The following is a 13,295-nucleotide window of genomic DNA, read 5'->3' on the forward strand; positions in this document are numbered from 1 at the left end:
GTTTTTCCCCTCGTATTGGTTTCCCCCACCACCTGCCGCAAACCCAGTCTAGCAGCTATTTCCTTTAGAACTCGGCCAGCTCGGTCAGTAGTGGTGCTACCAAGCCATTCTTGGTGATGGACATTGAAGTCCCCCACCCAGAGTACATTTTGTGCCCTTGCCACCCTCCGTGCTTCCTCCAAGTGGTGTTCAATATGGAGGAGTACTGACTCATCAGCTAAGGGAGGGCCGTAGGTGGTAATCAGTAGGAGGTTACCTTGCCCATGTTTGACCTGATGCCTTGAGACTTCATGGGGTCCGGAGTCGATGTTAAGGACTCCCAGGGCAACTCCCTCCCTATTGTATACCACTGAGTCACCACCTCTGGTGGGTCTGTCCTGCCGGCGGGACAGGACATACCCGGGGATGGTGATGGCTGTGTCTGGGACATTGTCTATAAGGTATGATTCCGTGAGTATGACTATGTCAGGCTGTTGCTTGACTAGTCTGTGGGACAGCTCTCCCAACTTTGGCAGAAGCCCCCATATGTTAGTAAGGAGGACTTTGCAGGGTCGACAGGGCTGGGTTTGCCGTTGTCGTTTCCGGTGCCTAGGTCGATGCCGGGTGGTCCGTCCGTTTTCATTCCTTTTTATTGACTTCGTAGAGGTTAGGTACAACTGAGTTGCTTGCTAGGCCATTTCAGAGAACATTTTAAGAGCCATCCACATTGCTGCGGGTCTGGAGTCACATGTAGGCCAGACCAGGTAAGGACAGCAGATTTCCTTCCCTAAAGGACATTAGTGAATCAGATGGGTTTTTACAACAATCGACAATGGTTTCATGGCCATCATTAGACTAGCTTTTAATTCCAGATTTATTAATTAAATTCAAATTCCACCTTCTGCTGTGGTGGGATTCGAACCCATGTACCCAGAGAAATACCCTGGATTTCTGGGTTACCAGCCCAGTGATAATACCGCTATGCCACCGCCTACTCTGGATCAGATAGAAAAGTCTTAGCACTGTTTGGATTCGTGACAATCTATCTTGCATACCTGGGTAAGAGATATCAACCCTGGGGATTATGCTAAAAATTTCAAGAAGTGTCTCCCAAGGTTTAAAGGCATTAATTATATGGAAATCCCTCTTGTGGCCACATGTTATATGAGGCGATTAGTCATTTCAAAGATTGAGAACTATTAGTGAAAGGTAACTGCCAAACCCAATTGTAAATGGCTTAAAAAATATTTTTTTGTAGCTTAGATGGCTTGTGCCTGGCACTTAAAAACAAAAAGCTGGTTTCGATCGGAAATCAAACTGCTACAAGATAACCTAGATATTTGTGATTTTAAAAAAAAAATCTGAACTGTTAGCGTATCTGATTGCAAATTTTTAAAAAACTACTGATGCCAAAAATAGAGAATGGAGAGATAATGTAGTGACTGGTCACTGATGTCCCACAGGCGAAAAGCGGCATGGAGCAATTTGCTTCCTATCTCTGTAATTATCCACTGGCTTCGTATTGTCCTGGAGACTTTGGTTCACATTCCCAAAATCATTTGGTCATATGGTCTATTTCTGCTGCTACTTCTTATGCTCTTCCCTCCCACACTGATGGAAGAACGGGCATTGGAGTAAACTGAACAGTGAATATTTTCTAATCTAAACAATTAGACTGTTACAGAATCTTGTATAGTGATGGTCTTGGAAAAAGTTCAGGGCGTGGAGACACAGATGTGTGATGAGATGATGGCAGGAGTCCAGTCAAGAATATACTTGTTTGTATGATGAGCACTGTTTATTGATAAGCTCCCTTGTTGGCCAAAGGCATTAAGGGATTTAAGGCAACAGTGTGTATATGGAATTAGATTGCAGATCAATCATGATCTCATTGAATGACCGAATGGTCTTGAGGGGTTAAATGCCCTACTCCTGTTGCTATGTTCCTTATGCCTCCAAATAACAACTTGTCTTTATATATTTATAACAGTTATTTACCTGTTTCTAGAATGAAAACAGTACTCCAGAAAACAGTGGGCAAGTTAAAATCACCGCAAAGCGTCAGTCAAAGAAAAGAAGCCTCTTCCGATGTACACTACTTTGATGGACTTAAAATGACAGACTGCAGCATCCTTAAGGCAACCTTTCTTGCTTCTCTGATCAGCCTGTGAAGTAAATTCCACCTTCTGCTGAGAGCTCGCTGTTTGCAGGTGACCCATTGGTCTTCCCTCAGTGGGTCTGCAGGTATGCCCTCGACTGCCCCCCCCCCCCCCCACCCCACATTGGCTTGTGTTAACCGTCACGTGATGAAAATGGAAATCTCTGAATTGGAACAACAACAACTTGTATTTATATGGCGTCTTTAACTTAGTAAAATGACCCAAGGCATGACAGAAAAGTTATCAAACAAAATTGGACACCGACCAGAAGGAGATATATGGGCAGATGACCAAAAGCTTGATCAGTGAGGTAGGTTTCAATGAGTGTCTTAGAGGAAAGCAAGGCAGAGGAGTTTAAGGAAGGAATTCCAGAGCTTAGGGCCTTGGAAGCTGAAGACACGGCCACCAATGGTGGAGTGATTAAAATTGGGGATGCTGAAGAGGCCAGAATTGGAGGAGTGCAGATATGAGGGTTGTAGGGCTAGAGGAGATTGTGGAGATAAAGAGGGGTGAGGTCATGAAGGGACTTGAAAACAAAGATGAACATTTTAAAATCAAGACATTGCTTAATCAGGAGTCAGTGCATGGATGAGGATTTCAGCAGCAGATGAACTGAGGCAGGGACAAAGACATGCGATTCTATGGAGGAGAAAATGGGTGACCTTTGTAATGGCGTCGATATGTGATCGAAACTCATCTCAGAGCCAAATTAGATACCAAGATTGCGAACAGTCTGGTTCAGCCTTGGACAATTGCCAGGGGGAGGGATAGGGTCGGTAGCTAGGGAACAGAGTTTGTGGCAGGAACTGAAGACAATGGCTTTAGTCTGCCCAATATTTGGTTAGAGGAAATTTAAGATCATTCTGTCCTGGATGTTGGACAAGCAGTCTGACAATTTCGAGTCAGTGCAGGGGTTGAGAGAGGTGGTGGTGAGGTAGAGTTGGAAGCCGTCAGTGTACATGTAGAAATTGATTTCGCCGAGAGACAGCATGTCGATGAGAATTGGAGACGCAGGACTAATCTGCATAGACTTTAGTTTAACCTGCACTGCCCGCTGCAAAATCTGTGTCTGGAACCATCCATTAAGTATGTATACCAAAAATCACGCCCCACCGCTCCAAACATCTGCTCGTCAGTCATGGTCTGTTCCAGGACGCCACCCTGAAAAGTACTTCTACTTTTGATCTCTTTCCCTTCTTCCCCGTCCCTCACAAAAAAAAATTTGGATCTCATGCTCTTATTTCATTTTGGGTAATAGTATTTGACGTAACTAGTTTAACATTAACAAAGAATGAATATTATGAGCAGTAAGATATATGGCCTTGGACTGGTGGAGCTTCTCGAGATAGTTTTTTATTTTCCCAAGTGCCCTGAAGTCAAATTAGCTGTCTGCTGGCTCGATATCTTTTTAGTAAAACTTTCCTTTTTTGTCATTAATTTGTAGCACCCACCCCAGAATCAGTTAGCTGCTCTCAGCCAATAGCAAGATTGCTGCAATGGGACTGAATACCTCTGGGCCAATATGGGGAAAGTTAGCCATGGCTGCTACTCCTGATTTATGGTCAGTATTCCCTCCCCTGCCTCAATTTTAAAGGTATTATTTGTGAGGACATGGGGGCAAAGGCAGGTTAGGACTCAGGTGTGATCCCAGTGGTCAAATAGCCTGATTGGCTGTTCAGGGCTTTCACATTTACTGTGGCCATTTGGTGATGTACCGCAGGAGGCTCATGGGCTCATATTCCAGCAAATGATGTGTGGCCAGTTTTTGAAGTATTGACAGAATGCAAGCCCTCCCTGGTTTTGCTGGACTGACCATGTTTGCTATCTGCCCCACTCCTTCTTTGAAACCCCACTCAAGAGACTGCACCATTTCTGTGATGGCCAAAACACCTGCAGAAACGACACGTGTTTCCTCTTGAGCAACCTCTCCTCACTTCACAGAGGTGTACAAGGTTATGACAGGTTTAAATAAGGTAGACAAAGAAAACCTATTCCCACAGGGACTAGGGGATACTGATTTTTTTACAAAGCGATTGGCAGTGACCTGGAACTTGCTGCCGACAAGGGTGGTGGAAGTGGAGATGCTGAATCATTTCAAAAGGAAACTGGATGGAAATAAACTTGCAGGGCTAAGGGCGTATGGGACTGATAAGAATGCTGTACAGAAAGCTGGCATGGATTCGATGGGCCAAATGGCCACCTGTGTCCTAATTTCACTGACTTTGAAACCCCACCCACCCTCCCACTGGTATACATACTTTATCGACAGCCCCTCTGTAATTTGCACTTTTAACTGCCGCTTGCTACCAGATACTAACTTTGCCTCTGACTTCTCTAATGCTGTGTAAAATATATAATTCGATACAGGTGGCTTTCCCTTACAGCGCCAAGGTCTATGTGCAGTAACTACTGGAGCGTTAGAGTGATGACTGCTTCTTTCGAACCATAGCTTTACGCATTGTGTGGTGGTAGCAGAGTATCTGTGGCCTGCTTTTTACATCTGTCAGACTGCAGTAGCATGGTATGGACCGTCTGCAATTTCAAAGTGTATTAAACAGCATTGAACTAAATTACTTTATTTTTAAAAAGTTGTTTTTTATATAAACAAACTGATTATTGTCAGAGCACATGTCCAACTTCAGTTGCATCTCAGGTGTCTTCGAAGCTGTAACTTCGTTTGACTTGTCAGTGACCATTTACTGGGAATTGCCTTGCTGTGAGAATGTGTGCACATATATATGTCCATCTCCAAGAACAACTTTCTCCAGCCTGTGATTAAATCAGATATGCTTCTTGATGCAGCAGTACACTGGAGTAGATGCTCTGTATAAAATGTTTGTTATTTTCTTAGATGTAACTGTGCTTAATTGTAAATACATTGCGTAAGCAGTTGATTTTCCACGTGGTTAAAATGAGGTTTCTAAAAGAAATGACTTGCATTGGTAATACATTGTCCTTAACACACTGAGATTCTAGAAGACAATGTCCACCAGTTGTGGGTGCACAGTGATATAAAGTCAGGAGGGAGTGGTCCTGGGACAGTTCTGTATTGGCTGCGGACCACATGAAGTCTCATGGCATCAGGTCAAACGTGGGCAAGGAAACCTCATGCTGATTACCACTCTCCCTCAGCTGATGAATCACTACTGCTCCATGTAGAACACCACCTGGAAGAAGCACTGAGGGTAGCAAAGGCACAAAATGCACTCTGGATGGAGGACTTCAATGTCTGTCGCCAAGAGTGGCTCGGTAGCACCACTACTGATCAAGCTGGCCGAGTCCTGAAGTACACATCTGCCAGACTGGGCCTGCGGAAGGTGGTGAGAGAACCAACAAGAGGGAAAAACCGACTTGATTGCGTCCTCGCAAATCTACCTGTCACTGATACATCTGCCCATGACAGTATTGGTAGAAGTGACCACTGGACATTCCTTGAGTAGATAAAGTTCCATCTTCACACTGAGGATACCTTCCATTGTGTTGCGTGGCATTACCACTGTGCTAAATGGGATAGACTCAGAACAGATCTAGCTCAAAACTCGGCATCCACGATGCGCTGTGGGCCAACATCAGCAACAGAATTGTATTTCACCACAACCTGTAACCTCATGGCCTGGCATATCCCTCACTCTAGCATTACCACTGAGCTAGGGCACCAACTCTGGTCCAATGAGGGGAGTGCAGGAGAGCATGATGCACTAAAAAAAAATGAGGTGCCAAGCTCATAACACAGATTACATGTATGCTAAATACGAACATACGAATTAGGAGCAGGAGTAGGTCACTCGACCCCTCGAGCCTGCTCCACCATTCAATAAGTTCATGGCTGAACTGATTACTCCACATTTCCATCTACCCACTCCCTTACTTATCAAGAATCTATCTACCTCTGCTTTAAAAATATTCAAAGACTCTGCTTCCACTACCTTTTGAGGAAGAGAGTTCCAAAGACTCAACACTCTCAGAAAAAATTTCTCCTCATCTCTGTCTTAAATGGGCGACCCCTTATTTTTAAACAGTGACCCCTAGTTCTAGATTCTCCCACAATGGGAAACACCCTTTCCATGTCCACCCTGTCAAGACCCCTCAGGATCTTGTATATTTCAATCAAGTTGCTTCATACTCTTCTAAATTCCAGCAGATACAAGCCTAGCCTGTCCAATCTTTCCTCATAAGACAGGCCACCCACTCCAAGTACTAGTCTAGTAAACCATCTCTGTACTGCTTCCAACGCATTTACATCCTTCCTTAAATAAGGAGACCAATACTGTATACAGTACTCCAGATGTGGTCTCACCAATGCCCTGTATAGCTGAAGCATAACCTCCCTACTTTTGTATTCAATTCCCCTCGCGATAAATGCTAACATTCTATTCGCTTTCCTAATTACGTCCTGTACCTGCACACTATCCTTTTGCAATTCATGCACTAGGACACCCAGATCCCTCTGCATCTCAGAGCTCTGCAATCTGTCACCATTAAGATAATATGCTTTTTTATTCTCCCTGCCAAAATGGACAATTTCCCACATTATACTCCATTTGCCAAGTCTTTGCCCACTCACTTTAACCTACCTATATCCCTTTGTAGCCTCCTTATGTCCTCTTCAAGTTACTTTCCTACCTATCTTTGTGTCATCAGCAAATTTAGCAACTGTACTTTTGGTCCCTTCATCTAAGTCATTTATATAAATTGTAAAAAGTTGAGGCCCCAGCACAGATCCCTGTTGCACACCACTTGTTACATCTTGCCAACCAGAAAATGACCCATTTATGCCTACTCTCTGTTAGCTAACCAATCTTCTTTCCATGCCAATATTTTACCCCCTACACCATGAGCTTTTATTTTCTGCAATAGCCTTTGATGTGTCACTTTATCAAATGCCTTCTGGAAATCCAAATACAAGACACAACCATCAGATCGGATCAAAGCTCTGCAGTCCTGCCAGCTGTGAATGATGGTGAACAATTAACTAACGGGAGGAGGAGGCTCCACATACATCCCCAACCCCAGTGATGAGGGAGCTCGGCATGTCCGAACGAAAGACAAGGCTGAAGTGTTTGCAACCACCTTCAGCCAGAACTGCCAAGTGGATGAACCATCACAGCCTCCTGATGAGATCTCCATCATGTGCCAGTCTTTAGCCAATGTGATTTACTCCACGTGATTTCAAACAGCTGAGTGCACTGGATACAGCAAACGCTATGGGCCCTGACAACATCCTGCTGTAATGCTGAAGACATGCTTCATAACTAGCTGTGCTCCTAGCCAAGCTGTTCAGTATAGCTACAGCACTGGCATCTATACGACAATGTAGGAAATTGCCCAGGTGTGTCCTGTCCACAAATAACAGCACAAACCCAATCCAGCCAGTTACCATGCCATTTGTCTACTTTCAGTCATCCGTAAAGTTATGGAATGTGTCATTGACAGTGATATCTAGTGGTACTTACACACTAATAACCTGCTCACTGATGTTCAGTTTGATTCTGCAGGGACCACTCTGCTCCAGACCTCATTACAGGCTTGGTCCAAACATGGACAAAAGAGCTAAAATTGCAGAGGTGAGGTGAGAGCCACTGCCCTTGACATCAAAGCAGCATTTGACAGTGTGGCATCAAGGAGCCCAGTAAAACTGAAGTCAATTGGGAATTGCGGAAAACTCCACTGGCTGGAGCCATACCTAGCACAAAGAAAGGTGGTTGTGGTTGTTGGAGGCCAAACGCAGCCCCAGGGCATTGCTGCAGGAGTTCCTCAGGGGAGTGTCCTAGGCCCAACCGTCTTCAGTTGCTTCAATGACCTACCCTTCTTCATAGATCAGAATTGGGGATGTTTGCTGATGATTGTAGTGTTCAGTTCCATTTGCAACTCCCCAAATAATGAAACAGTCTGTGCCTGCATGCAGCAAGACCTGGACAACATTCAGGCTTGGCCTGATAAGTGGCAAGTAACATTCGCACCACACAAGTGCCAGGCAATGACTATTTCCAAAATGAGAATCTTGACTATCACCCCGGACATTCAATGGCATTACGCTCACTGAATCCCTCACCACCAACATCCTGATGGTTACCATTGACCAGAAACTTATGAACATATGAATTAGGAGCAGAAGTAGGCCATTCAGCCCCTCTAGACTGCTCTACCATTCAATACGATCATGGCTGATCTGTTGGACCAGCCATATAAATACTGTGGCTACAAGAGTAGGTCAGACGCTATGTATTCTGTGGCGAGTAACTCAACTCCTGACTCCCTAAAGCCTGTCCAGCATCTACAAGGCACAAATCAGAATGGAATACTCCCCACTTGCCTGGATGAGTGCACTCCAACAACACTCAAAGTTCAACATCAACCATGCCAAAGCAGTCTGCTTGATTGGCACCCTATCCACTGCCTTAAACATTCATTCAGTGCAGCAGTGTGTACCATCTGCAAGATGCACTGCAGCAGCTCACCGAAGCTCCTTCAAGAGCACCTTCCACACCCGCGACCTCTACCACCTAGAAGAACAAGGGCGGCAGATGCATGGGAACATCACCCCCTGCTAGTTCCTATCTAAGCCACTCACCGTCTTGACTTGGAAATATATCACTGTCACATCATTGTCACTGGGTCAAATTCCTGGAACTCTCTCCTTACAGCACCATGGAAGTACCTCTACCACATAGACTGCAAGTGATTCAAGAAGGCTCACCACCACCACCTCAGGCAGTTGGGGATGGGCAATAAATGCTGGCCTTGCCAGTGATGTCCATATCCCATGACCAAATCGTTTTAAAAAACCTGTTCATTTCACTTCTAGATAAAAGAACAATGTAGTATTTTTCTATGGCCTTACAAATAGTTTGCTGAAGACACTCAACAGGGATCATTGTTATTTTAGTGCATTGTATTAGGTTAAGGTAAATCACAACATACTCCCTATTTTTGCCCCTTTCAAAAAAAAAAAATGCTTTGGAAATTTACATTTTTAAAAAACTCTTAAGCATCTGTAAGCATATTTGCAAGTCCCTGCTAGTATCATAAGTTTTTGCAGCTAAATGAATGGGATAGGTTCCTATGAAAAGTGTTTTAACATTTGAATCAGATTTATTCATGTGTACTGATCTGTTAAGTAAACTTGGTGGGTTTTATTATTCCATGTGGATATTTTTTATAATGAGTCTGAAATAAAGATTAACTGGGAAAATGAGCACATTGGTCTTTAGTTGACAGTAATGCTATGTTCAAGCTGTTGCGTGTGGGGAGGCTGGTTTCAGGATATTGCTCCCTCCTGATGGATCTGCCTCGGTGTACTCCAGAGTGGAGGCAACAGGGTGATTTCTGGCAACTTGAAACCCATCGCGTGGATCATCGCTCTAGGAACATCGGAATAGGAGTAGGCCATTCAGTCACTCAAGTCTGTTCTGCCATTGAATTAATTATGGCTGATCTGTCCTAGCTCCATCTACCACCCCACCCCCACCCCCCGCCAATTCACCAGTTCTGCAACCCTAATACCCTTGCCCAACAAAAATCTAGCGATCGGTTTTGAAATTTTCAATTGATTCCCAGTCCACTTTTTTTTTTTTGGAGGGGTGGGGATAATGTTCCAGATTTCCATTATCCTTTCGTATAATTTCGCTTCTCCAGTTCTGGCCTCTTGTGCATCCCTGATATTAATTGCATGGGAACACCATCACCTGCAAGTTCCTCTCCAAGCCACTCACCATCCTGAATTCAGCTGCCAAGGCTCTAAGCTCTGGAATTTCCTCCCTCAATCTCTCCACCTCTCTCCTCCTTTTAAGAGGCTCCTTTAAAACCTACCTCATTGACCAAGTTCTTAGTCATCTGTCCTAATGTCTCCATATATGGCTTGGTGCCAAAATTGCTTTTATTGATATCACTCTTGTTAAGTCCCTAGTAACAGTTTATGTTAAGGTGTTATATAGAATCATAGAAAGTTTATGGTACTGAAAGAGGCCACTTGGCCCGTTGTGTCTGTGCCAACCGAAAAACGATCCACCCAGGCTAATCTCACCTTCCAGCATTTGGTCTGTAGCCCTGCAGATTACGGCACTTGAGGTGCATATCAAGAGTCGTTTTGAATGAGTGGCTTGTTGGTGCCTAAACTACCCTTTCAGGCGGTGAGTTCCGGATCCCCACCACCCTCTGGGTAAAAATCCTTTTCCTCATATCCCCTCTAATCTTTCTACCAATCACTTTAAATCTACGGCCCCTAGTCACTGACCTCTCTGCTAAGGTAAATAGGCCCTTCACCTCCACTCTATTCAGGCTCCTCAAAATTTTGTACATTTCAATCAGATCTCCCCTCAGCTTTTACTGTTCCAAGGAAAACAACCCCAACAACAAAGGCCAAATGAGGAAGGGGTCTCAGGCTCCCCTCTTGCCCCTTCTCTGGTTTGGCTGTAACAGGGTTTATCTTTTTAGCACAGTGATTTTAGCTTACCACCTCTGAGCCCTTGCTCATGTGCTCTAATTAGAATTGCAAATGAACCAATCAGACAGGTTTTCTTGGGTTTAAATAAGAAATATGTAAGTTTATTAACCTGATCACTCTAAACCAGTTAAAATTAATAAAATACTGACGCTTCCACGCTCGCATGTATACAAGAGGCACGCACACCTACAAATAGATACAGTGGGGAAGAAAGAGTTGAGAGGTTGAAGTAAAGTTGGTAATAAATGGAATGCAAATACTGGGTTGTAAAGTCCTTAATTGAAGTCAAAATCTTAAGAGTCCTTGCTGGGGGCAGCGTGCACAATTTCAGGCTTTCTTCTCTGGTTCCAGAAGGCCAAAAGGATGTTTCAACTGTTTGCTTGGAGGTTGTCTGTAAAAGTCTTGAGGTTTGGAAGCTGGCATTGTGGATTTCCTGGGACTTTGCTGGAGAGCGAGAGACAAAGAGACTTTGCTCTGCCAGTCCAGTATCAGTCTCTTTTCTTTGAGCTACAATCAAAAAACCTCTGTTACTAGCAGGTATGTCATGTGACCAACTCTTTGTTTGAAATAGCAACTTCTAGAGGGGTCTCTGAACTTCAGAGTCCATCAGACATACTCGGTGGGGGGGGAGGGGTTGGCTCTTTCAAAGTCAAAGGGTGTTGATCACCACTTTCACCAAGACCAATCTCGCTACTTGAATCAGGGAGCACCCCCATTGTTTCAGCTAGATTGGGTAATTTCCTTTTGTCTCTCAGCCAGCCCTTGTCTTCTCAGAATGCAAATGTGCAACCAATTTTTCAGCTGTTCTGTTCTGCTCTTTCAAAAAGTCATTTGTAGTGTCCAGTAAAAAAAAGTTCTCAAGTAGTGTTTCATACGATGAAGTTAATGTTTCCAGTTGGCAGGTGTGATTTCCGTCGCACCTCTGCACCAAGCCGAATGAAATGTGATACTGGGGAGCATTTCATTATAACTTGGAAGGAAGAGAAAGTACATGTGTTTCTCTCACTTGTTCTCATCCACTCAGAAATCTTAAAAATTGATTCAGCCTGTGTTTTCTCTGTAGTAGTAGTGCTGATTTAAACTGCATTTTTTCCTTGAGGTGGGTCTGAGATGGTTAGTTGTTGCCCAGTGGATTTAGAACAAAGAACAAAGAAAATGACAGCACAGGAACAGGCCCTTCGGCCCTCCAAGGCTGCGCCGATCCAGATCCTCTATCTAAACATGTCGCCTATTTTCTAAGGGTCTGTATCTCTTTGCTTCCTTCCCATTCATGTATCTGTCTAGATACATCTTAAAAGACGCTATCGTGCCCGCGTCTACCACCTCCGCTGGCAACGCGTTCCAGGCACCCACCACCCTCTGCGTAAAGAACTTTCCACGCATATCCCCCCTAAACTTTTCCCCTCTCACTTTGAACTCGTGACCCCTTGTAATTGAATCCCCCACTCTGGGGAAAAAGCTTCTTGCTATCCACCCTGTCTATACCTCTCATGATTTTGTACACCTCAATCAGGTCCCCCCTCAACCTCCGTCTTTCTAATGAAAATAATCCTAATCTGCTCAACCTCTCTTCATAGCTAGCGCCCTCCATACCAGGCAACATCCTGGTGAACCTCCTCTGCACCCTCTCCAAAGCATCTACATCCTTTTGGTAATGTGGCGACCAGAACTGCACGCAGTATTCCAAATGTGGCCGAACCAAAGTCTTATACAACTGTAACATGACCTGCCAACCCTTGTACTCAATACACCGTCCGATGAAGGAAAGCATGCCGTATGCCTTCTTGACCACTCTATTGACCTGCGTTGCCACCTTCAGGGAACAATGGACCTGAACACCCAAGTCTCTCTGTACATCAATTTTCCCCAGGACTTTTCCATTTACTGTATAATTCACTCTTGAATTGGATCTTGCAAAATGCATCACCTCGCATTTGCCCTGATTGAACTCCATCTGCCATTTTTCTGCCCAACTCTCCAATCTATTTATATTCTGCTGTATTCTCTGACAGTCCCCTTCACTATCTGCTACTCCACCAATCTTAGTGTCGTCTGCAAACTTGCTAATCAGACCACCTATACTTTCCTCCAAATCATTTATGTATATCACAAACAACAGTGGTCCCAGCACGGATCCCTGTGGAACACCACTGGTCACATGTCTCCATTTTGAGAAACTCCCTTCCACTGCTACTCTCTGTCTCCTGTTGCCCAGCCAGTTCTTTATCCATCTAGCTAGTACACCCTGGACCCCATGCGCCTTCATTTTCTCCATCAGCCTACCATGGGGAACCTTATCAAACGCCTTACTGAAGTCCATGTATATGACATCTACAGCCCTTCCCTCATCAATCAACTTTGTCACTTCCTCAAAGAGTTCTATTTAACGTTTCTTTAGTATCAGCATATATGTAATAAGCTGGGAATGGGCATCCCAATAAACATGTGGTTTTTGGGGAGGTTTCATGTTTGCGCATTTCCATAATTGTCCAGGGTACCTTTGTTTCAGTTGAGGTCTGCAGGGAGATGGTTGGATTTAATTAGCTCTGGGTTTGAGCTCTGATCATGGGAGTCTGCAGTGGGTGGATCCACTCTGACATCACTTTCAGTGCTCTGCTAAGTCATCCAAGTGCTGCTCACTTTTTAGTGCATTATTGGTTCCCTTTTCTCCTGACTGTGGAGGAGGATTCTTTGCTAATCTCCCTATATCCTCT

At 44.4% G+C, this 13,295-nt stretch overlaps 1 protein-coding gene and 1 pseudogene across 2 annotated transcripts in view; one reads left to right on the forward strand and one right to left on the reverse strand.

The window, feature by feature from the left end:
• Positions 1 to 4,726, forward strand: part of LOC137350584 (ras-related protein Rab-8B-like) — a 61,382-nt gene extending 56,656 nt beyond the window's left edge. The window contains exons 8-9 of one of the 2 annotated variants that reach the window (XR_010969460.1): positions 1,988 to 2,223; positions 4,506 to 4,726. Coding sequence is in view for 1 of the 2 variants with exons in the window: in XM_068015256.1 (XP_067871357.1) it covers positions 1,988 to 2,083 (96 nt within the window). In the remaining variant the exon portion in view is untranslated. Of the gene's footprint in view, positions 1 to 1,987 lie in introns of both variants that reach the window. The other variant, XM_068015256.1, reaches the window with a different exon arrangement.
• Positions 1 to 13,295, reverse strand: part of LOC137350586 (DNA-directed RNA polymerases I, II, and III subunit RPABC2 pseudogene) — a 33,105-nt pseudogene that overhangs the window by 10,026 nt on the left and 9,784 nt on the right.

This window comes from Heterodontus francisci, chromosome 35, assembly GCF_036365525.1.
Source record: "Heterodontus francisci isolate sHetFra1 chromosome 35, sHetFra1.hap1, whole genome shotgun sequence".
Lineage (NCBI taxonomy): Eukaryota > Metazoa > Chordata > Chondrichthyes > Heterodontiformes > Heterodontidae > Heterodontus > Heterodontus francisci.